At 40.9% G+C, this 26,499-nt stretch overlaps 2 protein-coding genes across 10 annotated transcripts in view; one reads left to right on the top strand and one right to left on the bottom strand.

The window, feature by feature from the left end:
- Positions 1 to 26,499, bottom strand: part of ralgps2 (Ral GEF with PH domain and SH3 binding motif 2) — a 516,901-nt gene that overhangs the window by 273,931 nt on the left and 216,471 nt on the right. The window lies entirely within an intron of this gene.
- Positions 1 to 26,499, top strand: part of angptl1a (angiopoietin-like 1a) — a 139,484-nt gene that overhangs the window by 96,926 nt on the left and 16,059 nt on the right. For 2 of the 4 annotated variants that reach the window (XM_073063660.1, XM_073063662.1), the window contains exons 4-5: positions 1,187 to 1,457; positions 5,726 to 5,917. In XM_073063660.1, the coding sequence (XP_072919761.1) occupies positions 1,187 to 1,457; positions 5,726 to 5,910 (456 nt within the window). In that variant the 3' untranslated portion in view covers positions 5,911 to 5,917. Of the gene's footprint in view, positions 1 to 1,186; positions 1,458 to 5,725; positions 7,365 to 10,384; positions 11,032 to 26,499 lie in introns of those variants that run through there. The other 2 variants (XM_073063661.1, XM_073063659.1) reach the window with 2 other exon arrangements.

Raw genomic sequence — 26,499 nt, 5'->3', positions numbered from 1 at the left:
GACCAGTACCGTGTTGTACTATTCTATGTTCTATGTTACCTGGCAATGCTTCGCAACTCTTTCTCTACTACATTGATGACTGCATTAATGCTGCTTCATGCACTCATGCTGAGCTTGTCAATTTCATCAACTTTGAATCTGACTTCACCCTGGCCTTAAATTCACTTGGTCCATTTCTGACACATTTCTCTTTTTTTCTCGATCTTTCTGGATACATACAAGTAGAGCCTATAAGCACTTTCTAGAAAGGAGCTTTTGGAAAAGGCAGTTTGCTGGGTGAGTAGTATCCACAATGATTTTTTCCTGCCCATACAAGTCCTGCAGTGATGGTGCGTAGTGTAGGCCTCTGATTTGTGCCTTGGAAAGGTTCCAGGGCACAAGTCTGGGCAGGGTTTTTTTTAATGGAAGACTGGCAGTTGCCCAAGCTGCAAGTCTCCCCTCTCCATGCCACTAATGTTGTCCAAGGGAAGGGCATTGGGACCCATACAGTTTGGCACCGGTGTTGTCGCAGAGCAATGTGTGGTTAAGTGCCTCGCTGAAGGACACACACGCAGCCTCAGCCAAGGCTTGAACTAGCAACTTTCAGATCACTAGACAAACGCCTTAACCACTTGGCCACACGCCAACACGCAGTGATGGTAGACCACAGCCAAAGACTTTTTCTGCTGATTTAACAGTTCATTGTAGTTTTCGTATACTATGAGAGGATGCTGCATCAAACTAAACAGTAATGGCTGATGTGAGATTGCTCTCTATGATGGCAGTAGTAGAATTACACTGCCATCATAGTGTGTGGAATGATGTCACGCCCAGTTAGTATGTTGACCATGGGTGAAAAATGGAAATACACAATTCTACTGATCTAATTTTTTAAATTATTGTTTAATTAACCTGTAGGCAAAAATAGAATGTTGTTTATCCAAGTTGTAACTAAAGAGAGGTAACTGTACCAATGTTCATAACTACACCTTGAACTTATTTTATAAAAGCTGCAAAAAAGGCTTTGACCTGGTAATGGTGAAGTGATGTCTAAAATAATTTTAAATACACTTATCATATATGCAATGTACCACTTCTGAAATTGAGAATGTACTGAGTATTTTAATCCGTTAATAAATTAGTAAGTTATTAAAATATCTGAAAACATTGCAGATATTATATTCTAATTGAATTTATCTGATTTCAGAGAGGATTTGGCAACATCGATGGAGAGCACTGGCTTGGATTAGAGAATATTTACAGGCTGACTGCACAAGGAAACTACAAGCTATACATTAAACTGGAAGACTGGAATGATAAGATAGTCTATGCTGAGTACACTGACTTCAGAACAGAGGATGAAGATGATAACTATAGGTTACGCATTGGCAGCTATCAAGGGAATGCAGGAGACTCTTTAGCGTGGCACAATGGCAAACAGTTTACAACACTCGACAGAGACAGAGATTCATACTCAGGTACAGTTAAGTGATTATTCACAACGGTGCTTAAAAGACAATTAAAAATAAAAACACATATTACTGACAGTATTACTTGTTAACCATAATAACATTGGCTTAATGATGAAAATACTTTTGAGTTTATCACAAATTTTTCTTCATCTCACATAGATTTATTTGCAGCATTAAGACAGAATACCAAGTACTGAGAAATCTGACCCCATTTCAGTTCCAATTCCAAATTATGGAGTGCAATTGGAAAACAATCAGAGAGTTTGCTAACACTAGAAAAATGCTGGAGGTGGTTGCTTCTACTCCAACAGCAATCACAGTGCCTCATCTTATATTCAGAAGTTGCTGCCTGAGTTAAGGTTATCTCAGAAAACTGCTCTGATTGGAAATGAACAAAAGATACACCTTTATTATAAATGTCCAAAACTACTACAGCAAAGTTTAATACAATTGAAATTGACCACTAGTACCAGACCAAATTGCATTTAAATTGTTATAAATTGTCAGAATTAGTATCAGGTTTAATACCCGAAACCCCTTTTTACTGGGTGTATCTGGAAGTGTGGCTCGTTAGCCCCTTGCTAACAGCTACTGGATTCCATAGCAAGAAACCTACCTTTCTCAGACTTGGTATGTCTAGGGTGTATATGATTTTGGTCTCGCCAAATCATGAGATTGGGATGTCTTACCCACCCAAACCCTGGTTTGTAAGAATGCTGTGTGATTTACTGCCCCCTGGCAATAACCCGTTGGCAAGAAATAACAAATCATATACTGCACACAATTAATCAGAAGTATATTTAAGAATGTTAACTTTAGTTATTAAAGAAAGAAAAATAAAATAAAAAGGGCCCATTATATCTAAACAGTCATGCGCTGGACCCTCAGTCTGCGTGAAAGCACACACTACCTTCCGAAGGTTACTCGCTATCCATCTTGAACAAATGGGCCCTCCCACAAGGGTATTGGTCCTTCCTCTTCATCTGCACAAAGCACCTTGTGCAACAGGGACAACATCCTCCACCATCTTCCCTCCTGTCTTCTCTCAGCTCCTGCCAACAAAAGACCTCTCTGCCTAGCATTCTTTAAAAACTTCTACCAGTTCTACCATTCTGATTGGCTGACACCACATTCCTAAACTGAACAACAAGCTTTTCATCTCAGCTGACAACCAAACAAGCTGAAAGCAGAATAGACTGCTCTTACAGAACTGCTAAAATGAAATACTTACATTGCTGTAAAAATCTTAAACAGAGCATTACATATCATTGGCATATGTCGTGAAATCTGTTGCTTTGCGGCAGCAGTATACAGCAAAATATAGTAATTTTAAAAATTACAATAAGTATATATAAAAATAAATTAAATAAGTAGTGCAAAAAGAGAAGAAAAAATAGTGAGGCAGTGTTCATGGATTCATTGTCCATTCAGAAATCTGATGGCAGAAGGGAAGAAGCCATTCTTTACTCTGTACCACCTTCTTGATGGTAGCAAAGAGAAGAAGGCATGACCTAGGTAACAGGGGTCCTTAATGATGGATGCCACTTTTTTTGAGGCATCACCTTTTGAAGGTGTCCTTCATGCTGGGGAGGTTAGTGCCCATAATGGAATTTGCTGAGTTTACAACATTCTGCAGCTTTTCTGATTCCCTCCATACCAGAAAGTGATCTAACCAGTTAGAATGCTCTCCACGGTACATCAGTAGAAATTTGCAAATGTCTTAGGTGACATATCATGTCTTCTCAAACTCCTAATGAAATATAGCCACTATCAAGCCTTCTTTGTAATTGCATCAATATGTTGGGCCAGGATATATCTTCAGAGATGTTGACACTCAGGAACTTGAAATTGCTCATACTTTCCACTCCTGATCTCTCAATAAGGACTGGTATGTGTTCCCACACTTCCCCTTTCTGAAGTCCACAATCAATTCCTTGGTCTAACTGGCAGTGAGTGCAAGGTTCTGGTTGCAACGCCACTCAACAAGATGATCTATCTCACTCCTGTCCACCTCCACATCACCATCTGCAATTCTGCCAATGATAACTTTGCCATTGACCAATTCAAAGATGACATTTGAGCTGTGCCAAACCACACAATTGTGGGTGTAGAGAGTACAGCAGTGGGCCAAGCACGCATCCTTTAGTTGTCCTAGTGTTGATTGTCAGGGAGTAGGAGATGCTACCTCTGATCTGCACAGAATGTGGTCTCCTGATGAGGAGGACAAGGATCCAGTTGAAGAGGTTGGTAGAGGCCCAGGTTTTGGAGTTTGTTGATTAAAACTGAGGGTATGATTGTGCTCACTGCTGAGCTATAATCAATAAACAGCAGGCTCATGTAGGTATTACTATTGTGTAGGTGATCCAAGTCCAAGTGAGATTGCATCCACTGTGGCAATATGCAAATTGCAGTGGATCCAGGTCCCTGCTTGGGCAGGAGCTGATTCTAGCCATGACAAACCTCTCAAAGCACTTCATCACAGTAGATGTGAGTGTAACTGGGCAATAGTTGTTGAGGCAGGTCACCCTGCTCTTTTTGGGCACTGGTGTAACTGTCACCTTTTTGAAGCAGGTAAGAACTTCTGACTGCCACAGTGGAATATTGAAGATGTCCTTTAACATTCCTGCCAGTTAGTTGCCACAGGTTTTCAGAGCCCTTCCAGGTACACCATCAGGGCCTGACATCTTGTGAGGGTTTATCCACTTGAAAGACATTCTGAAGTTGGACTCAGAGACAGAGATAAGGTGCTGCAGGGGTTTGCACAGGTGGAGTTTTATTTTTCCTTTCAAAGCATGCATAAAAGGAATTGAGTTCACATAGGAGTGAAGTATCATAGCCATTCATGTTAGTTTTCACTTTGTAGGAAGTAATGGCCTACAAACCCTACCAGAACGGACATGCATCTGATTTTGTCTAACCTCAATCAGTATTGTTTTCTCATTCTTAAAATAGCCTTCCATAGGTCTTGCCTGGACTTCTTGTATAGTCCTGGATCACTGGTCTAGAATACCACAGATCTAGCTCTCATCAGACTACGAATGTCCTTGTTCATCCAGGGTTTTTGGTTTGGTTATGTCCAATATGTTCTTGATGGCACACACTTATCCACACAGGTCTTGAAAAAGTTGGTGAAAAACAACCATAGCATATTCATTCAGTTTCAAAGAAGAATCCCTAAATATTGTCTATTCCACTACCTCAAAGCAGTCCTATAACTGCTTCTCTGCCTCCTTTGACCTTCTTGATCCTCACTACTAGTGCTGTGGTTTTTAGTCAGTTGTTAGTCAGCACCTTTTAATGGTGAGCCTTGCATTTAAAGGCAACAGCGGATTTTTTAATCATTTTAAGAAAAGTGTAATTAAATGACATCTTATAACTTGTTTCATACAAAAATTCCTCTTCAACCAGGTGATTACAAAATACCATCATAATGCATAAATGAAATATATTCTGTACTTGTTTTACCTATTTCCCAGATGGACCTTTTGATAAGGACTGCTGAAGAAGTTATAGATAAACCACTGGAGTCTATGACAACATATATGCAAGTACAATTTGGGTTCAGAGTATATGGAAAAACATCATGTTCCACCAGGGGATCTTATGACTTCAACGTGGTTCATGGGAAATCAGTCTGGAAAGGCTATCGAAAGCATTTTTATTTTAAGAGTTGATAAAATTGCTACATAATCCTATGTGTTTACATGGTAATGATGGAAACAGATTAAGGAGGTGTGGTTTAGGCATAGTTTAATGAAGCCTAAATTGTGCTGACCTCTTATTATTAGAGTTGCCTTCATCCAGGCAACTGAAGAGTTATTCATCAGACTCCTGATTTGTGCTGGGTCAATCCTGGGTAGGTTTTGAGGAGTCAGAAAGTTAAGTACATATGCTACAGAATACTCTAAATTGGTTCTAAAACCAGTTTTGTGTAGGTGGACAAATTTCTGAACATGATGGAGGGTCTTGGGCTAAAACGTCAACTATACACTTTTCCATAGATGCTGCCTGGCCTGCTGAGTTCCTCCAGCATTTTGTGTGTGTTGCTTGGATTTCCAGCATCTGCAGATTTTCTCTTGCATGACATAAATGTTACTTCCTGCAATGTTCAGCTCAATCCTAAATACTTCAAGAGTTTTGATGCATTTGGATGCCAATTTTTCAAATTTTTGTTAAATTGTGATAAAACCAAACACAAAGTTTGTATTGTCTGAAATAAATAATAGTGACTTTATGCCAAAACATAAATAATTAAATTTCCATTCTTTCCTTAGGTAACTGTGCCCACTTCCATAAAGGTGGTTGGTGGTACAATGCCTGTGCTCACTGTAATTTGAATGGAGTATGGTATCGTGGAGGTCATTATCGCAGCAAGTATCAGGATGGAATTTACTGGGCTGAATTTCGGGGAGGTTCCTACTCTCTTAAAAGTGTAGTAATGATGGTCAAACCCGAATAACACACTGGTAAATAAGTCACATGTCCCCAATGAATACATTTAATAAAAATAAAAGTATAGGTTGTTTCAAATATAGGTGCTTTGTTAAAAAAGCATTATGTTTTACAATGTTAACAGAACATTTAATTTGTTACCTACATAAATGGATTTATTACCTTATAAAATACTACAAAAGCAAGGATCTTTAAAGTGTATTGCGCATCTGTGTTCAATGAACTATTTGCACTATAGAGGAAATACAACTTTTCCGATACAGGACAGCATTACACATGTGCCATGAATTTAAGCAGATTACTTTGTAATCCAATAAAACAACAATGTTATAACTAATCTTTAGATTATATTAATACTATATTTTATTAAAAGACTATTGCTTGTTTAATAATCTGCTGTCAAACACATCAACTTCATTCCAACAACATCTACAGAATCCTCACTATTTTTAGCAATGCTAAAAACAATGAAAGGCAATGTTGAAATATATACTTCACAATGCCTTTCATGTACAAAGGTTATTTTCAACAGAATTTTGGGGAACAATTATCTCCACAGATTATGAATGCTAATCCTTCTGAATTAGATGAAAAATAATTAAACTAGGGTTTAAAACAATGTCCCATGTATCCTTATAAACTTGGCAATTTGAAATGCTGACCATTGTTAGATATAGAATACTCACAAGAAGAAATGTTTACATCATATTTGAGTATTTGTTGGAGCAGCAATTTTTCCTTACAATGAAAATATATTGAAATCTTGTAGGTGTTATTAATCCTGAAAGCAGTCAGGTGGCCATAATTAACCAGAGACAAATAAAATGGTTGAACTACAGAGAAAACTATCATAATTTTACCAAATGCTCAATTCACCTGAAATGCTACAAACAATGTGTTCATGATGACCATCACTGAACTAGAAAATTAGACCAGTATATTAGAATACCATGAACATCTAATCAGGAAAGGTAGGAATAAACTCTCTCTCTCTTCAGGAATAAAGTAACATATTTACTCATTAAAAAATGAGTAATTTCTTGAAAATAATTTTATTACACTTGTACTTGATCAACACCTAGTGACTAATCACTGTTTTCCATAGCTGGGCTGTGGTGTGGAGACCATATCCCATGAGAGGCCTGCAATGAAAAGTTTGCTTTTTATAAGAACTTTTCCAAAATACCAGGTTGTTTGTAATACTAGGACTTCCCCATAATAGCTGATAACTGAACAATATGGTAATTTATGAATTATGTTATGTTATTGTTGGTTTGTTCACACAGCTGAACCAAGATTCCCAAAGTATTATAGGACAAAACTTGTATCATTTGAAGAATGTACAACAGCTGTATATCAACACCATACAAAAATATTTCCACTAAATCACATTATACATCTATTAGATTTATTTACCTGGGTTACAAGAAGGCACAATAAAGAATCTTTTAAAATGAACAATTTATTTATTTGTCTGAACTAAGCTTTGTTAAATTTCAACTATTAATCGTTGATGAAATATCACTACTTGTTTAATTTTTAGTTAGTCAAAACATGTTAGTTCAGTCAAACCATCCTTACATCTTTGCAGTCGGGTAGCTGTATGCAAATTAATGTCCAGTGACTTTTTGTCTATTTATTACAAATTATTGATTGAAATTTAGTGAAATTTTCAAATCCACAAATGTTTTGACTTGTGGTAGCATGCAAGCTAGATATTATAAGATAATCACTCATAAATCCAGTAAAAAAAAAGCACTAGACATGACTTAAAATGTGAAAGCTCCATCATTAGAAGAAACTTGGAGTTCTTAGCAAACACAATTATGGGGAAGCTAGATAAGATACAAATGAAATTAATGAAAAGATATGCTTGTGATGTAGGTGGCAGAAAAATAGGAAACCTGTGAGGAACCCATGCTGTTTTAGAAAGACTCCGTTCCCTTTGTAAATTCTCAAAAATACCATACAATTTCAAATGGTGAAAGATTATCACTTCAAGGAGAACATATTTAGATCTGTCAAGGGTGACAATGAAATTCAGTTAAATTGTACAATACAACCAAATATAGGGGAGGAAATATATTAACAAAACTGGGTTGTAGAATTTTAAGAATTGGTTCTAGTCAAAAATGGTTGCTTAACTATGACAATTAAGGGGAAAAAATCAGATGTTAATACAAGATTAATGTGAACACTTGTAAATACACAATCTTAAGTTTCCGGTAAAATTGTCTGGTTTTCTTACTGAGATTCAAATTCCAAAAGCGAGTATAAGCCATTAATAAAATATTAGATAGACTGCAATTTCTTACTCAAACTTGCTAACATCTTAATTTTTCATTACATCATTTCTTTTTTTTCCACATTATCCTCCAAAATCCTTGAACATGGTATCAATTCCAAAATTGCAAACCTTGCACCAAATTCCTTGCTTGAATCACTCTGTGGATTTCCAACCCTCGACATTCCAATTCCTTTAATTAATTCTGTCTCTAATGCAGTGTTCCAAGTCATTTTCTCTCTATATAAAACTATTTTCCTCATGTCTTTTGCCCAGTTTGTCTCCATGCTGCTTGCTGTGATAGGAACATCTTTCTTCTATGTAACCAGTTCAAGCCCATCATAATCTTCCAGACATCTGTTAAATCCTTTCTCAACTTCCTTGTTTTGAAGGAAACAATTTCTGATGACACAAAGGTTGGGGGTGTTGTGGATAATGTGGAGGGCTGTCAGAGGTTACAGTGGGACATTGATAGGATGCAAAACTGGGCTGAGAAGTAGCAGATGGAGTTCAACCCAGATAAGTGTGAGGTGGTGCATTTTGGTAGATCAAATATGATGGCAGAATATAGCATTAATGGTAAGACCACTGGCAGTGTGGAGGATCAGAGGGATCTTGGGGTCTGAGTCCATAGGACACTCAAAGCTGCTACGCAGGTTGACTCTGTGGTTAAGAAGGCATATGGTGCATTGGCCTTCATCAACCGTGGGATTGAGTTTAAGTGCCAAGGGGTAATGTTGCAGCTATTTAGGACCCTGGTCAGACCCCACTTGGAATATTGTGCTCAATTCTGGTCGCCTCACTACAGGAAGGATGTGGAAACCATAGAAAGGGTGCAGACGAGATTTACAAGGATGTTGCCTGGATTGGGGAGCATGCCTTATGAGAATAGGTTGAGTGAATGTGGCCTTTTCTCCTTGGAGCAACTGAGGATGAGAGGTGACCTGATAGAGGTGTACAAGATAATGAGAGGCATTGATCATGTGGATAGTCAGAGGCTTTTTACCAGGGCTGAAATGGCTAGCACAAGAGGGCATAGTTTTAAGATGCTTGTAAGTAGGTACAGAAGAGATGTCGGGGTAATTTTTTTTTAACGCAGAGAGTGGTGAGTGTGTGGAATGGGCTGCCGGCGGTGGCGGTGGAGGTAGAAACAATAGGGTCTTTTAAAAGACTTTGGATAGGTACATGGAGCTTAGAAAAATAGAGGGCTGTGAGTAAGCCTAGGTAGTTCTAAGGTAAGGACATGTTTGGCACAGCTTTGTGGGTCGAAGGGCCTGTACTGTGCTGTAGGTTTTCTATGTTTCTATGTTTCTTTAATCTCACACTGTATCTGAAATATCCCAAACTTGAATCCCTTCTAGTAAATTTCTCCCATAGATCAGGTCAAAGAATAAAGTTTTATATTCTTTGAATATAATGATAATATGTGATAAGTATTAGACAACTTGTTAAATGTAACCATCTTTCATTGCCTTCGTTGGTAGGGGTGTTGAATATAAGAGTAGAGAAGTCATGCAGCAGCTATCAAAAGCTTTAGTCACACCATGATTGCAGTATTGCATGCAGTTCTTGTCGCCCCATTATAGGAAGGCTGTGGAGAGGCTATGGAGAGAATGCAGAAGAGATTCACTGGAGTGCTGTCTCAATTAGAGGATATGCATTATAATGAAAGGTTGGAAAACTTGGGTTGTTCTCGCTAGAATGTCAGAGGCTGAGGGGAGTCCTGATAGAGGCATTTCAAATTAGGAGTTATATTGATAGGGTAGACAGCCAGAACCTACCAACAGGCTAGAAGTGTCAAACAGCAAGGAACATGAAACAAGGGAGAAGGGTTTAAAGGCAATATGAGGGGCAAGGTTTGTTTTAATACAGAGTGATAGATCCCTGGAATAGTTTACCAGGGGTAATAGTGGAAGCAGGCAGCTTGTTACGAGTTTAAGCAGCTTTTAGATAGACCCATGAATATGAAGGGAAAAAAAGAGGTATGGATGACACACAGAATGAAGTTTAGTGTAAAAGTGGTTTCAAGATTAGTACAAAATCATGGCTGAATAGGTTGTCCAATATTGTACTGTTCTATGCTCTATATAACAATGCTGTAATTTCCCTGCATTATGCTTCTTGGTAGCAAAAGTACAAAGTACCTTTCTTGCTTCTTAATTCCAATCCAAACAGTTTCTGTTCTTATTCTTTCAAGGACATTCTTTCACTCAAAACAGCCTCAAAACATCTCTGGGGACATAACCTGGTCCCAACATATCGATGTAGCTATAAAGAAGCCAAGACAGCAACTAGACTTCATTACAAGTTTGAAGAGATTTGGTATGTCAACAAATATCCTCAAAAACTTCTATAGATGTACTGTGACGAGCATTCTGACAGACTGCATCACTGTCTGCATGGGAGGGAGGGAGCTATTGCACAGGACCGAAAGTACCTGCAGAGGGTCGTAAATTTAGCCGGCTCCATCTTGGGTACTGGCCTACAAAGTACCTAGGATATCTTCAAGGAGCAGAGTCTCAGAAAGGCAGCATCCATTATTAAGGACCCCCAGCACCCAGGGCATGCCTTTTTCTCATTGTTACCATAAGTTAGGAGGTACAGAAGCCTGACAACACACACTCAGTGATTTAGGAACAGCTTCTTCCCCTCTGCCATCCAATTCCTAAATGAATATTGAACCCGTGGACACTACCTCACTTTTTAAATATGTATTATTTCTGTTTTTGCACAATTTTTAATCTATTCAATATACATATACTGTAATTTACTTATTTATTTTCCTCTATATTATGTATTGCATTGAACTGCTGCTGCGAAATTAACAAATTCCACGACACATGCCGATGATAATAAACCCGATTTTGATTCTAATAGAGTTTTTGTTTGAGACTAGAGTGCACTGTACACTTCCAAGAGATATTCACACAGTCCTAAATTCTGTCTTGCTATCTGACAGACAGCTCTTAAAACATATGATCCATAAAAATTTCAGTCTCCCAAAGCTCTGATGACTCCTGCTCTCTCCAAGCTAGGTCCTGTGCTTGAGCTTAATCACATTCCTTCACAAAGAGGTTGAATAATAAAGAAATCAGGTCTGTCAATAATGGAAGAACAATATAACAATGACCAAAGCCAAATCCAACCAAGTTCATCAATTCATTGATGCATTGATAAGTATATGATCCATCCTTGGCAACCCTGTGTGTGACACTTAACTAGCATTTTATTATCACCTTTAAAAATAGATGCAAAGGGAAGTTAGGAGAACATAAGTGATCCATTTCTGCCTTTAATGCTACTTTGTTAAATACTGAGGAGTATTCACTTTTAATAAACTTCTATTAAAATGATTACTGAGCAAAATCTCAAATCATATATGCAACCTGAAAACAAAATGGCAACTAGTCCAGGTTTTAGAATAAGCACTTCCAACCATTCTCTAAGCTGGAGAAAAGGTTCATTTGTTTAAACCTTTATATTCAACCAGCTATCTTTGTGATGCTCTCTTTGTTGTGACTTAGTTTCATATTTAGTTTACTCTTCTCTGATCACCCACCTCATTCTGCTTGTACACTCAATGACCACTTTATTACGAACATCTGTATACCTGCTTGTTAATGCAAATATCTAATCAGCCAATCATGTTGCAGCAATTCAATGCATAAAAGCATGCAGACATAGTCAAGATTTTCAGTTGTTGTTCAAGCTAAACAGAGTGGGGAAGAAATGTGCTCTAACTGACTTTGACCATGTAATGATTTTAGATGGCAGACAGGATGGTTTGAGTATCTCTTGAGATTTTCACAGACAACAGTCTCTAGAATACAGAGAACAGTGTGAAAAATAAAATAAATATCCAGCAACTGGTAGCTCTGTGAGCAAAAACACCTTGTTGATGAGAGAGGTCAGAGGAGAATGGCCAAACTGGTTCAAGCTGACAGGAAGCTGACAGTAACTCAAAAAACCATGAGTTACAACAGTGGTGTGCAGAAAAGGAGCTTTGAATGCATAACGCATCAAACCTTGAAAAAGATGGGCTACAACAGCAGAAGACCATGAACATACACTCAGTGGCTACTTTATTAGGTGCATCATACAAATATTGTTGTTCATTCTCCTTGAAATAGTAACAAACTTAATTTGGAATAACGAAAGACGTCATTATCAAGTACAAGATGTTAACATAATTTTCCTCAACTGAAATAAGATGAACAAACTTAATCTTCCTCTCAAATAAATGTCATAAAATTTTGAAAGAAGTTATAACAAACTTTCACTTAATTCAGTGCCATGTAAGAATGGGAAAAAAAACCCTATTTTAATATTCCTCAGATCTCAGTCCATAAATTACATACCTAGAGTATTTTCATTTGTTGTTGTGAGATTACTCTCACTGGATTATTTTTTAAATCAATCAAGTGAGAGTAATCTTAAAAATGTAAAAGAAAATAATAATATTGGTTCTGTCACTTTGTATTTTTGAGTTAGTCTATACAAAAGCCTAGCTAGTATTTGACTCTACAAAACTCTCCCAAGATCACAGTCTGACCAATAATTAAAAGCTTTCTTCACAAGGTATTGCATTTTTATTTAGAAAATTGTAATGCAGCCTGCCAAACATTTAACCTTAAATACCTCTTCTCAAAATCATGCTCAATTATTATTGATTGTATGGTAAAACAGTTCGAGAGCGGTTGAAAAGCTAGAAAATGAAAACCAGAAAAATCCCAATAAACTGAGGAAATATAACTGCCAGAGAAAGTATCTGTGCACAATTCTTCTGAAAAACAAAGGCACATTCAGAAATGTTAATTTCAGTGAAAGGGAGAAATGTTTTAAAAATTACTTTATTTGCTACTTTCTCCACAGATCCTGTATGGCCAGCTGAATATTGCAATAATAACGTGTATATAGCAGTGCCTTCAATGTATTTAAACATCACAAGTTCTTTAAAAGATAGTCAACAAGGACAAGTTACATTGAAGGGCTTGTTTCCATGCAGTTTGATTCTATAACTCCAAGACTTTATTTGTAACCAATGCACTTAATTAAGGAAACATGAGGAGAAATACCCAACACCTTAGTCAAAATAGGTGGACAGAAAACTGGCAAATGTATTCAGCTTGAAAGTGAAAAGTAATATACTTGAGTAAAAGGTAAGTACAACAAGGTTAAACCCAACTTTGGTAGAACTGAGAAATGCATAAGAACTACAAGAATAACTGTCCACCAATTCCTGGAAGTATGATATGTGAGCATAGGTGGAAATGTCCTATTACTACCAGCTGAGTTCAATGCTTTTTTTTTGCATGCCTTGATATGTAAACACACAAGTCCCTACATCTCCAGATGACCATGTAAACTCAGTATTGGAAGACTGACATCTAGGCATCCTGCAAGGTGAATCAACAAAAGAAGTCTGGTCCAGATGTCATATGTGGCCAAGTACTAAAGATCTGAGCAGATCAATTGGTTTAATTATTTATTGACAGATTCAATCTATTGCAGCTGCAGTTTAACATCCCTTGTGCTTTAAAAGCCATCTCTTGTACTGATGCCCAAGCATGGTGACCTGCCTCAATGATTACCATCCTGTCGTGCTTAAATGAACCTAAATGAAGTGCTTCTTGAGATTAATTATAGCACTAATCAACTCCTACTTCAGGGTTAATATGAATCAGCTCCAATTAGCCTACCATCACAACAGGTCAGTAACAACTGCCATTTCTCTGGCTCTGCACTCTGCTTAAGACAATCTGGACAACAGGAACTCATACATCAGGCTGCTGCAGAAAGAAGGCAAACACAGTACATTGGGGGACTGGTGCTGGAGAGTCAGCAGCTATCAATTTCTGTACACTAACTTATCACAGAATCTGTCCTGGGCTCAGCACATAGATCTAAGCACAAGGAAGGCTTGTAAGCTTTTTCAATTTCTTAAAAGGTTAAGAAGGTTAAATAAGTTCATCTTGTCACAAACACTCTAACAAATTTCTATAGATACATTTGAAAGTATCCTGACCGGTTGTGTCAGGATCTGATATACCAATTTGAATGTGCAGGAATACAAGAAGATGCAAAGAGTAGTGGATTTGGCCTAATACATCATGGGCACATCATTGCCCAACATTGATAATATCTACAAGAAGGTCTTGCCTCAAGAAAGCAACACCCATCCATCTAGATCCACCTTAAGAAGACTTTAAGTCCCACTCCACCATATTCAAGAACAGTAACTTCCCTTTAACCATTTGGTTTTTGAACCAATTGGTACCACCCTAATCATTAGAGTTTAGCTATATTTTTGTTCTGTTATTTCTTGCAAAAAAATTAATGTTAATTTGTTTCTCTTGTGAATCTTCTGTACCTGATGCCATGTACCTATGAAGCTGCAGCAAGTGAGTTTTTCATTGCACCTTTGCATATTACAATAAACGACCTTGACTTTAAAGTATGATGACATAGGTAAAGTGCATATTAAGGCTTTTAGAATATTGACCCTTAAATCGAGAGGAAATAAACTTTGAAATAGGTACATGCTACAAATGTGCAACCATTTGATAAGCCACATCTAAACATAAAGCACAGACATTGTCACAATATTAAAGTAAGAATTAGAAACAGGTTTATTAGATGATGTGAAAATTGTTTTGCAACAGTACAGTATAAACATAAAATTACTATAAATTACAAAATAAATAAATAGTGCAATAATGAAAAAATGAGGCAGTGTTCATAGGTTCTGGACTGTTCAGAATCTGATGGTGGAGAGAAAGGTGTTTCTGAATCATCGAGTGTGAGTCTTTAGGGCTCCTGTACCTCCTCCCTGATGGTAGTAATAAAAGGTCATGCCCTGTAAGGTGAACGTCTTCAATGATGGATGCTGCCTTCTTGAAGCACCAACTCTTGACATCCTTGATGATAGGGACGGTTGTGCCTATGATAGAGCTTGCTGAGTCTACAACATTCTGTAGCCTCTTACTATCCCTCTGCATTGGAGTTTCCAATCCAGCCTGTGATGCAACCAATCAGAATGCTCTCTGCCATACATCAAAAGAAAGTTTTAAAACTATTTTGTGACATACCAAATCTCCTTAAACATCTGTCCTTTTCATGATTGCATCAATACATTTTGTACAGGATGGACTCACAAGATGTTAATGCCCAGGAACTTAAAGATGCTTACCCTTTCTGCCACTGACACCTCAACAAGAGCTGGTGTGTGTTCTTCCAATTTCCCCTTATGAAGTTCACAATCACTTCCTTGCTGACATTGAGTGCAAGGTTGTGGTTGATCTCACTCCTGCATGCCCCCTCATCGCTGTCCAAGATTTTACCAGCAATAGTGCTGAGATCTGTGAATTTATAGATGCTGTGTTTAGCCACACAGCAGAGCAGTGGGCAAAGTACACATACAGTATTCAAAGTGCACCTGTGTTGATTGTCAGTGTGATGTTATTATCTATCTCTACAGTCTATACATTCCTGATGAGAAGTCAAGGATCCAAATGCAGGGAAGTACAGAGGTCCAGGTTTAGAAGCTTATGATGATTAATTCTGAGGGGTTGATGGCATTGAACGCAAGCTGTAATCGATAAACAGCAGTCTGGTCTATGTTTTGGTGTAGTACATGATAAGCCACTGTCCAGACGATGCTTATGGGTTTTGTTGTCATCACTGAGAAATCTATGAAGATAGACTGAATTGTTGGACAGGAATCAATGAAGGAGTTTTTTAAAAATTAATTTTTATGCATTTCTACAAACCAACCACAAACAAAAAACTCAACAACAAAGAAGATTAATACAGCGCAAAATAAGTGTATCAATTATATAATTCATAACAATAAGGAGACAGCACCCAGAATGAACTGCTATAAAGTTAGTATCCTCCCCACCCTCGCACTATGGAACTCCAGGCCAACCAGTACAATATGTAAAAAAAATTAATCGGCACGTTTGACCCCACACAGCTGTAAATATAAATTAAAAAAGAATAATGCCTACTACCAAAACTATAATGTAATTTCCATCAAAAAGAAACCATAAAACTTAGAGAGAAAAAAAGCTGAAAGGGATTAAAAAGAATAAACTTAATCTGAAGAGGAGTTATGAAAATACTCAAGAAAATGTCCCCACACCTTTTGAAATTTTATGTCCGAATTGAGAAGTAAATAATGAATTTTTTCAAGGTCTAAACAGGACATAATATCATTAAGCCATTGAGCATGAGTGGGTGGGGCAACATCTCTCCACATAAGGAGAACTAAGCATCTAGCCAAAAGAGAGGCAAAAGATAATGTTCGACATTTAGTCGGACTCAAATGCATGTTTGCCTCACCCAAGGTACCAAAAAGGGCAATCAGAGGATTAGGTTCTAAGTGGCAATTAAGAATATAGGATAAAGATAAAGAAAAAACTTCTCTCCAGAATTTCTCTAGACTAGGATAAGCCCAGCACATATGGATAAGAGAAGCCTCGTCCCTGTTACACTTCACACAAACAGGACTAATGTCAGGATAAAACGGCGACAATTTAGTTTTTGACATGTGAACCCTACGTACAACCTTAAACTGTAAAAGACAGTGGCGAGCTGTCTGAATTACCTGACTTAAGAATTGAATCCCAAACTGCATCAGATAAAGAAATATTTAAATCATGCTTCCAAGTAGTTCTAATTTTTATCAAAGGGGACACGTCTCAAGGTCACTAACTTATCACGAATAAAAGATATTAAGTCTTTATCCAATGGATTAATACAAAGAAACAGGTCCACAACGTTTTTCTGAGGCATCTCAGGAAAATTTGATAATAAAGGGTTAATGAAATGTCTAATTTGAAGGTATCAAGTATATTAAACTTTGCAGACAGTTGTTGAAAAGTTGCAAAACAATTATCTATGAAAAGATAATGCCCTTTCTATACCAATCATGAAATGTTGAGTCTTGCAAAGAAGGTAGGAAAAGATGATTACGTAAGAGGGGCCCATGGGAAGGGAGATTTAAGCGTGCGATTTTTAATCGGTAAAGGCATTCTGAGTTCAGCTCTCTCTGCCTCCGTGTGTTTCTTTAGTAGCGCTTTGCACGCAACTACATTGGTGACCCCGACGTTCCAGACGGCATCTGGAGCCGGCGACTCAGCGACCAGCCATGTGTTCAAGCAACTCGCACAGCTGAAGCTCCCGACTTTCTGGGCCACTCAGGCCCGCATTTAGTTCAAGCAGGCTGAGGCCCAGTTCAGTATCAGAGACATTACAGCCAACGCCACGCGGTACTACTACGTGGTCAGCACGCTCGACCAGGAGATGGCAGGCCAGATCATCGACTTCCTATGCCAGCCACCAACAGAGGACAGGTACACTAAGCCTTAAGGCGCTCCTGATCCGTACCTTCGGACTCTCCCGCATGGCTCCTACACATGGACGGCCTGGGCGACTGCATGCCATTTGAGCTCATGAACGATATGCTGGCTCTCATGGACGGCCATAAGCCGTGCCTTTTATTTAAACAGTTGTACCTCGAGCAAATGCCGGAGCACAATCGCCTCCTCCTCGCGAGTGAGGATTTCAGCGACCCACGCAGGGCCGCGGCTAAAGCAGATGTCCTTTGGCAGAGCAAGCAACATGGAGCAGCCTCCACTGGCCTAGTCACGATCGCGTGCCCCAAAGCCCAGGCCCCGCAACCGAAGCCATCCAGACCCACTGGGGAAAAAGGCGTAAATTCAGAACAATGGTGTTTCTATCACCAAAGAATGGGCTCAGGCGCGCGCCGCTGCCGTCCACCAAGTGCTTTTCCAGGAAATGCCGGGGCCAGCCGTCGCTAATGGCTACAACAGCTGGCAACCAAGACAGCCTCCTGTACCTCTGGGACCAACACTCCAGGCGGCACTTCCTGGTAGACACCGGGGCCGAAGTCAGCGTACTCCCCCCCTTGAACATGGACACTCATAATGCAGTCCCAGGTCCCGAACTCACTGCTGCAAATGGCACCAGCATTCGGACGTATGGCCCGCGAGCTATCTCACTGCATTTCAGGTCCAGCCGTTTCACTTGGACTTTCACGTTGGCAGCGGTGTCACAGCCACTACTAGGGGCAGATTTCCTACGAGCCAACTGCCTCCTGGTCGACCTAAAAGGCTGGTGTTTGGTCCATGCCTAGACGTTCCAGACTTTCCAGCTCAGGGAAGCCAAGCTACCAGCCCTCCACCTGGATTCTGTAACCCTCTCGGGTAATGAATTTGCCAGGGTGTTGGTGGAATTCCCCTCCATAGTCACCCCGCAGTTCTCCACTGCCAACCCCAAGCATGGTGTGCAGCACCACATCCCCAAGCAAGGATCGTCGCTGCACGCCCGAGCTTGCAGGCTCCCACCTGACAAGCTCCACCTCACCAAGGAGGAGTTCCATAAGATGAAACAGATGGGAATCATACGCCGCTCAGACAGCCCGTGGGCATCTCCGCTGTACATGGTGCCCAAGTCTGCAGGAGGATGAAGGCCCTGCGGAGACTACAGAAGGCTCAACGATGCCACAACTGCCACATCCAGGACTTCACGGCAAACCTGTATGGAGCGACCATCTTCTCGAAAATCGACCTGGTCAGGGGATACCATCAGATCCCAGTGCACTCCGACGACGTGCCCAAGACAGCCCTCATCACCCCGTTCAGCTTGTTCGAATTCCTGAGGACTTGGTGGGACACGGCCTGGATTTCGTTTCCATTTACTTGGACGATATTCTGGTGGCCAGCAGTTCGCACCAAGAGCACGTGGCACATTTGCGCCAGCTCTGCCAGCGTCTGAGCGACCACGGACTGGCAATCAATCCAGCGAAGTGCCAGTTCGGGCTGACGGAGATCGACTTCTTAGGCCACAGAGTCAACCGACATGGCGCAGTTCCCCTACCGGACAAGGTCCAGGCCATTCGCCAGTTCCCTAAGCCCAGCACGGTCAAGGGCCTGCAGGAGTTCGTAGGGATGGTCAACTTTTATCATCGTTTCGTGCCGGCGGCGGCACGCATCACAAGACCCTTATTCAGCCTGATGGCCGGCAAGGACAAAGAAGTGGAATGGGACGTGGAGTCCACGGAGGTGTTCGAGCAGGCCAAAGAGGCGCTGGCAAAGACGGCCCTCCTAGTGCACCCAAGAGTCGATGTACCCACGGCACTCACAGTCGACGCTTCCGACACGGCAGTCAGTGGAGTCCTGGAGCAGCTCGTCGAGGACCAGTGGCAACCACTCGCTTTCTTCAGTCGGCACCTATGGCCACCGGAGGTGAAGTACAGCACTTTCGACAGAGAGTTGCTAGCGCTCTACCTGGCTGTCCGGCATTTCCGGTACTTCCTCGAGGGAAGGGAGTTCACCGTGTATACGGACCACAAGCCCTCACCTTCGCACTGGCCAAGGTATCGGACCCATGGTCGGCTCAGCAGCAGAGGCACCTGTCCTTTATTTCAGAATTCACCACGGACGTCCGCCACATCGCAGGGAAGAACAACATCATGGCTGACACACTGTCTCGCCCCTGCCTCCACTCAGTAGGCATATCATCCTCAGGAACAGACTACACAGCACTGGCGGAAGCACAACGATCGGACACCGAGATCCTGGCTTACCACACCATCGTTTTGGTGCTCCAGTTGGAGGACGTCTCCATTGGCCCAGCAGTGGATCGACTCCTGTGTGATGTGTCTACCAACAAACCCCAACCCGTGGTACCAGCAGTACAGGGGCGCCAGGTGTTCGATACGCTGCACGACCTGGCCTACCCGTCCATCCATCAAGCTGGTAGCGGACAGATTCGTCTGGCACAGTTTGTGCAAACAGGTCGGACACTGGGTCAGGACCTGCATACACTGCCAGACTGCCAAAATCCAGCGGCACATGAAGGCTCCCCTCCAGCAGTTCCAGCCGATGCACAGGAGGTTCCAACACATCCACGTGGACATCGTCGGCCCCCTGCCAGTCTCCCAGGGCACCAGATATATCTTTACCATGGTAGACAGGTTCACCAGATGGCCGGAAGCCGTACCGCTCGCATACACGTCCACTGAGTCCTGCGCCAGGACTATCATTGCAAACTGGATTGCCAGGTTCAGCCTCCCAACGGACATCGCCTCCGACAGAGGGGCGCAGTTCATGTCTGGTTTGTGGACAGCACTGGCACAGCTCCTGGGCACCCAGATGCATCACACCACAGTGTACCATCCCCAGACCAACGGTTTGGTAGAGCGATTCCACCGGCATCTCAAGTCGGCCCTGATGGCGCGCTTCAGGGGCCCCAACTGGACAGATGAGCTTCCCTCGGTCCTACTGGGCATCTGCACAGCCCCCAAGGAGGACCTCCTCGATGGAATTGGTCTATGGCGCCCCCCGACGGTCCCAGGCGAGTTCGTACCAGAGGCCCGAGGTTTGGAAGAAACTCCAGCAGCGGTGCTAACGAGGCTACGGGACAAGGTAGGGACCCTGGCACCGGTCCCAACCTCCAGGCATGGTCCTGTGCCATCCTTCACCCCTAAAGACCTCCAAGACTGTGAGTATGTTTTTACTCGCAGGGGTATGCACAGGTCACCTCTACAGTGGCTGTACGAGGGACCCTTCAAGGTGATCCAGCACAACGGAACCACGTGTCGTGGAGGTGGGTGGCCGGGAAGAGACTTTTACAATGGACCGCCTCAAACTGGCACACTTGGACATTGAGCAACCAGTGAGGGTACCCGCACTGCGCCAGCAAGGCCGGCCACTCAGGCAAGCCACACAGAATGGGGGCTCCACTCCCCAGATGGACACACTGGGGACACACGGGACTCGAACTGCCATCAGGAGCCACAGGCAGACACGCGGTAGAGCGTTTGGAACTACCCACTCGGGGCGGACCTTCCGGGGACAGTCAGACGTCATGTCCGCCCCGCGGGTCACAGGGGCCCATGGGAGGGGAGATTTAAGGGGCGATTTTGAATCAGTAAAGGCATTCTGAGTTTGGCTTTCTCTGCCTCCATGTGTTTCTTTAGTAGTGCGTTGCGCGCGACTACAGTATCATTAATTTCAGAATGATTTGAAGTACTATTCCCATTTCCCATTCGAATTTTTGTTATATGTTGTTTAACTTTAGAGCGTCTCAATTGGTTAACAAAAACTTGCCAGATTTATCACCATGAGTATAAAATCAGCTCTTGCTTTCAAGAAGTTGACATTCAACTGGTTGAGAGGAGATAAGGTCAAAATTAGTTTGAAGTTGTACTCACTTCTTGTACAGTTCAGGATTTTTAGTCTGGGCATATAGTTGGTCTATTACTTTGATCTGACTGATCAAATCTAATTGCTCTAAATGGGTCTTTCTTTTGAGATTCACAATATATGAAATTATTTGACCCCTCAAATATGCTTTCATAGCATCCAAGACAATCTCGGATGAAATTTCAGATGACGTATTAGTGTTTAAAAAAGAAGTTATCTGGTCCTTCATAAATTTTACAAAATCATTATCTGATAACAAAGTCGGATTAAAACACCAATGTTTATTCATTTGAGGAAGACCAGGAAAATTTATAGACAAAGTAACTGGAGCATGATCTGAAATCAATATACTCTGATAATCACAAGAGCGAACAGATGGAATCAGCTGGTTATCCATTAAAAAATAATCAATTCTAGTAAAAGTATGGTGGATATGTGAAAAAAAAGGAGTAATCTCTCTCAGTAGGATGGAAAAATTGCCACACATCAGAGATACCATAGTTAGAAAGGAATGAATGAATAGATAAAGCAGATTTACTAAGTAATCTGGGAACAGAGGACAATCGATCCAAAACTGGATCTAACCAACAATTAAAGTCACCGCCCAATATAAGAGAATATAAATTCAAATCAGGTAATAAAGAGAAAAAATGTTCAAAAAAAGTTCACATCATCCGAATTAGGAGCATACAGGTTAGCCAATACTTCCCTAGAGACAATAATAAAACGACCTTTTGTATCAGATACCTTACTGTGGAGCTCGAAAGGAACATTTTGGTTAATAAGGATAGAAAACCCCCTGGCTTTAGCCAGAAAGGAAGAATGTAAGTGCTGGCCCACCCACCTTGACATAAGACGAGAATTGTCAAAGCTTCGAATATGAGTTTCTTGAAAAAAGCAATGTCAGCTTTGAGTAGCTTAAGATGTGAAAACACCTTCCTTGTTTTAACAGGATGGTTCAATCCCTTTACATTCCAGCTTATAAAATTCAACGAACTAACCAATGTCATTTAAAAGAACATAGAGAGTAGTAGGCATAAACAAGATCAAACATACTGGGGCAAAAGAATAAGTTGAGAATCAGGACATGAAAATGTTCTGAATAACAAAAAATAACCAAAAAATTCAATGAATAATGTTGGCACTAGAGAACCCACCCCTCCCTCAAAACCCAAAACAAGACAGCTACCAAAAAAAGCAGCAAGTTCTTCCAAAAAAAAGACACCCCAAAATCCACCTTCCAGTTTCATAACATTATCATAAGCTCCATTTAACTAATAATACAGAAACTAGAGAACTTATGCACTATGAATCAAAGTTATAAAGAGAAACAATACCATCAAAAATATTAAATTTAATTCAAAATAATAATCCAGAATAGTCTACCTGCGAGAAACTATGAAAAAATACTGTAATTTTAAAAGAAAACAGAGAGAAAAAAAATGGAAAGGAGGAATTTTTTTTGTAAAAAAGTACTTATCTGCCATTTTAAATAATCTGACCGAGTCTGATGGAGTCAAAATGGCTGGGAGACCTTCGATAAATTTCTGAGCCTCCATAACTGACTTAAACCATTTTTTGTCCCCAGTATTAAGTTATTTGGAGATGGGCTGGGTTACGCAAAGAGGGTCTGAATCCACAATTGTAAAACTCCTTCATTACATCTTTATACCCGGCGCGCAACTTGAAAACTTGAGCATAATCTTCAACGATACGGATGGAGTGAACCCGGAAATACAGTTTTCCCCTCCGGTGTGCTTCCATGATCAGAGGTTTTTCGATGAAAACAGAGAATAACTGGACGTGGCCAGGAGCCCAGCTTGGACTTGGCCAGAAATGTACGGTATGCTCTGTCTAATTCAGGTGAAGTTGAAAGGATTTCCTTCCCAAAAACCTCACAGATTAAAGAAGAAAAACATTCAACAGGAGATCCCCTTTTGATAGCCTCCAACAAACCAAGAATTCGTAGATTATAACGCCTACTCCGATTTTTGACATCAGTTACCTTGGAAGTTAACTTGGTGTTTTGCTCAGACAAATTGGAACAGACAGCTTCCAGCTGCTGAACGCGGTGTTTTAAATTTTCGGAATTTAACTTGTTATGAGATAGACGTTCGGCATGATCATCCACTCTAGCGTTAATTTGATTTAATTTTGACTCCAACGAACTGAAAGAAGACTTATATTCAGACTTATGTTCAGATACAATCTTTTGTCAATGCTGTTCCAAAACAGAGGCAATCTCAGCAATCGCGGACATAGAGAATTCCTTTTCCCCAGATTTAGGAAACTTTGCGGCCATTGTAGGATAGGTGTATTCGCAGGCAAGTAAGAAAGCAAAACAAAAATTAACAAACTAGAGTAAAAAAAAAGAGATAAAGAGTGTGGAGGTAAGAAATAAAAAGGAGCGGAAGTTTTAAGCGACTAAACTATCACCACCTTACTGAAGTCCAATAAAGGAGTTAAAAACAAATATCTGAAGTTCCTGGATTTATTTAACTGATAACAGGAAACACGAGAGGTTGAGAAAAAGTTCTATGGAAAGAGAACCATAGAGAATGTTTCAAGGTGATGACCTTTCATCAGAACATTTTGTTTTATAATCAGGCCAAAGACAGATGTCAAAATGGAATATTACAATACCAAGAACTAGAGGCTTGGGGTCATCCAAACGAGATTTCAGGGGCTCTCTGCACAGCATTCACACATTCGGCATTTGGATTCTCCAATGAAGGAGGCTCACTGAACCACTAGTAAATCAGTGCTTCATTTGGAAGGAGTATTTAGGTATCATAAAAAAAAAATCCAGCAAGCAGTAGTTCTGTGGGCAATAACACCTTGTTAATAAGGGAGACCAGAGATGAATGGCCAGACTGGTTCAAGCTGACAGGAAGGCAGCAGTAACTCAAATAACTTTACATTACAACAGTGATGTGCAGAAGAGCATCACTGAATGCACAATACATTGAGCCTTGAAGTTGATAGGCTACAGCAGCAGAAGACCATGAATATGCACTCAGTGGCCACTTTATTTGGTACAGTAGGTACCTAACTAAGTTTCCAATGAATGTAGATAGAAAGGACAACTGTTATATCACCTACACCTGAATAGGGAAGGCAATTGGAGGGAATTGAAGAGTAGAGTCAGTGGCAACTGACTCTTTAGACTGTTGAAACAAATTTAACTCAAGAAATAAACATGATCTCTTCCATTCCCTAGTCCAAGAATCCCATTGAAATGAATGAGTTCTCTGTTCCTATACCATATGCTACTTAAATTGCAAACTAATCTGCTACAGTCCAGGATTAATTTGCATACAAATGGCTGAACAACATAAGTTCTTTCCAGAGTTAATTGTTGGCATTTATGGTTCACACTAATTATTAAATACAAGAATATGAAAACATTTAAAAACATTGAAATCAACACAAATGAAAAAAAAATTGTCTTTAATTTGCTCTTCCATTTTTAAATGATTATCTGCATTAAAATCAATAGATTTACGGAACAATGGTTTAGTTGGCAGGTTACTCGGCCCAGGTACTGGGAACATAGAACATAGAACATAGAATAGTACAGCACATTACAGGCCCTTTGGCCCACAATGTTGTGCCAACCTTCAAACCCTGCTTCCCATATAACCCCCACCTTAAGTTCCTCCATATACCTGTCTAGTAGTCTCTTAAACTTCACTAGTGTATCTGCCTCCACCACTGACTCAGGTAGTGCATTCCACGCACCAACCACTCTCTGAGTGAAAAACCATCCTCTAATATCCCCCTTGAACTTCCCTCCCCTTCCTTTAAAGCCATGTCCTCTTGCACTGAGCAGTGGTGCCCTGGGGAAGAGGCGCTGGCTGTCCACTCTGTCTATTCCTCTTAATATCATGTCTCCTCTCATCCTCCTTCTTTCCAAAGAGTAAAGCCCTAGCTCCCTTAATCTCTGATCATAATCCATACTCTCCAAACCAGGCAGCATCCTGGTAAATCTCCTCTGTACCCTTTCCAATGCTTCCACATCCTTCCTATAGTGAGGCGACTAGAACTGGACAGAGTACTCCAAGTGTGGCCTAACTAGAGTTTTATACAGCTGCATCATTACATTGTGACTCTTAAACTCTATCCCTCGACTTATGAAAGCTAACACCCCATAAGCTTTCTTAACTACCCTATCTACCTGTGAGGCAACTTTCAGGGATCTGTGGACATGTACCCCCAGATCCCTCTGCTCCTCCACACTACCAAGTATCCTGCCATTTACTTTGTACTCTGCCTTGGAGTTTGTCCTTCCAAAGTGTACCACCTCACACTTCTCCAGGTTGAACTCCATCTGCCACTTCTCAGCCCACTTCTGCATCCTATCAATGTCCCTCTGCAATCTTCGACAATCCTCTACACTATCTACAACACCATCAACCTTTGTGTCATCTGCAAACTTGCCAACCCACCCTTCCACCCCCACATCCAGGTCGTTAATAAAAATCACAAAAAGTAGAGGTCCCAGAACAGATCCTTGTGGGACACCACTAGTCACAACCCTCCAATCCGAATGTACTCCCTCCACCATGACCCTCTGCCTTCTGCAGGCAAGCCAATTCTGAATCCACCTGGCCAAACTTCCCTGGATCCCATGCCTTCTGACTTTCTGAATAAGCCTACCATGTGGAACCTTGTCAAATGCCTTACTGAAATCCATGTAGATCACATCCACTGCACTACCCTCATCTATATGCCTGGTCACCTCCTCAAAGAACTCTATCAGGCTTGTTAGGCACGATTCGCCCTTCACAAAGCCATGCTGACTGTCCCTGATCAGACCATGATTCTCTAAATGCCCAAAGATCCTATCTCTAAGAATCTTTTCCAACAACTTTCCCACCACAGACGTAAGGCTCACTGGTCTATAATTACCTGGACTATCCCTACTACCTTTTTTGAATAAGGGGACAACATTTGCCTCCCTCCAATCCTCCGGTACCATTCCCGTGGACAACGAGGACATAGAGATACTAGCCAGAGGTTCAGCAATCTCTTCCCTTGCCTCGTGGAACAGCCTGGGGAATATTCCGTCAGGCCCCGG

The sequence above is a fragment of the Hemitrygon akajei genome, chromosome 12 (genome assembly GCF_048418815.1).
Source record: "Hemitrygon akajei chromosome 12, sHemAka1.3, whole genome shotgun sequence".
NCBI classification, from domain to species: domain Eukaryota; kingdom Metazoa; phylum Chordata; class Chondrichthyes; order Myliobatiformes; family Dasyatidae; genus Hemitrygon; species Hemitrygon akajei.
This window is presented reverse-complemented; position numbering and strand designations above follow the sequence as displayed.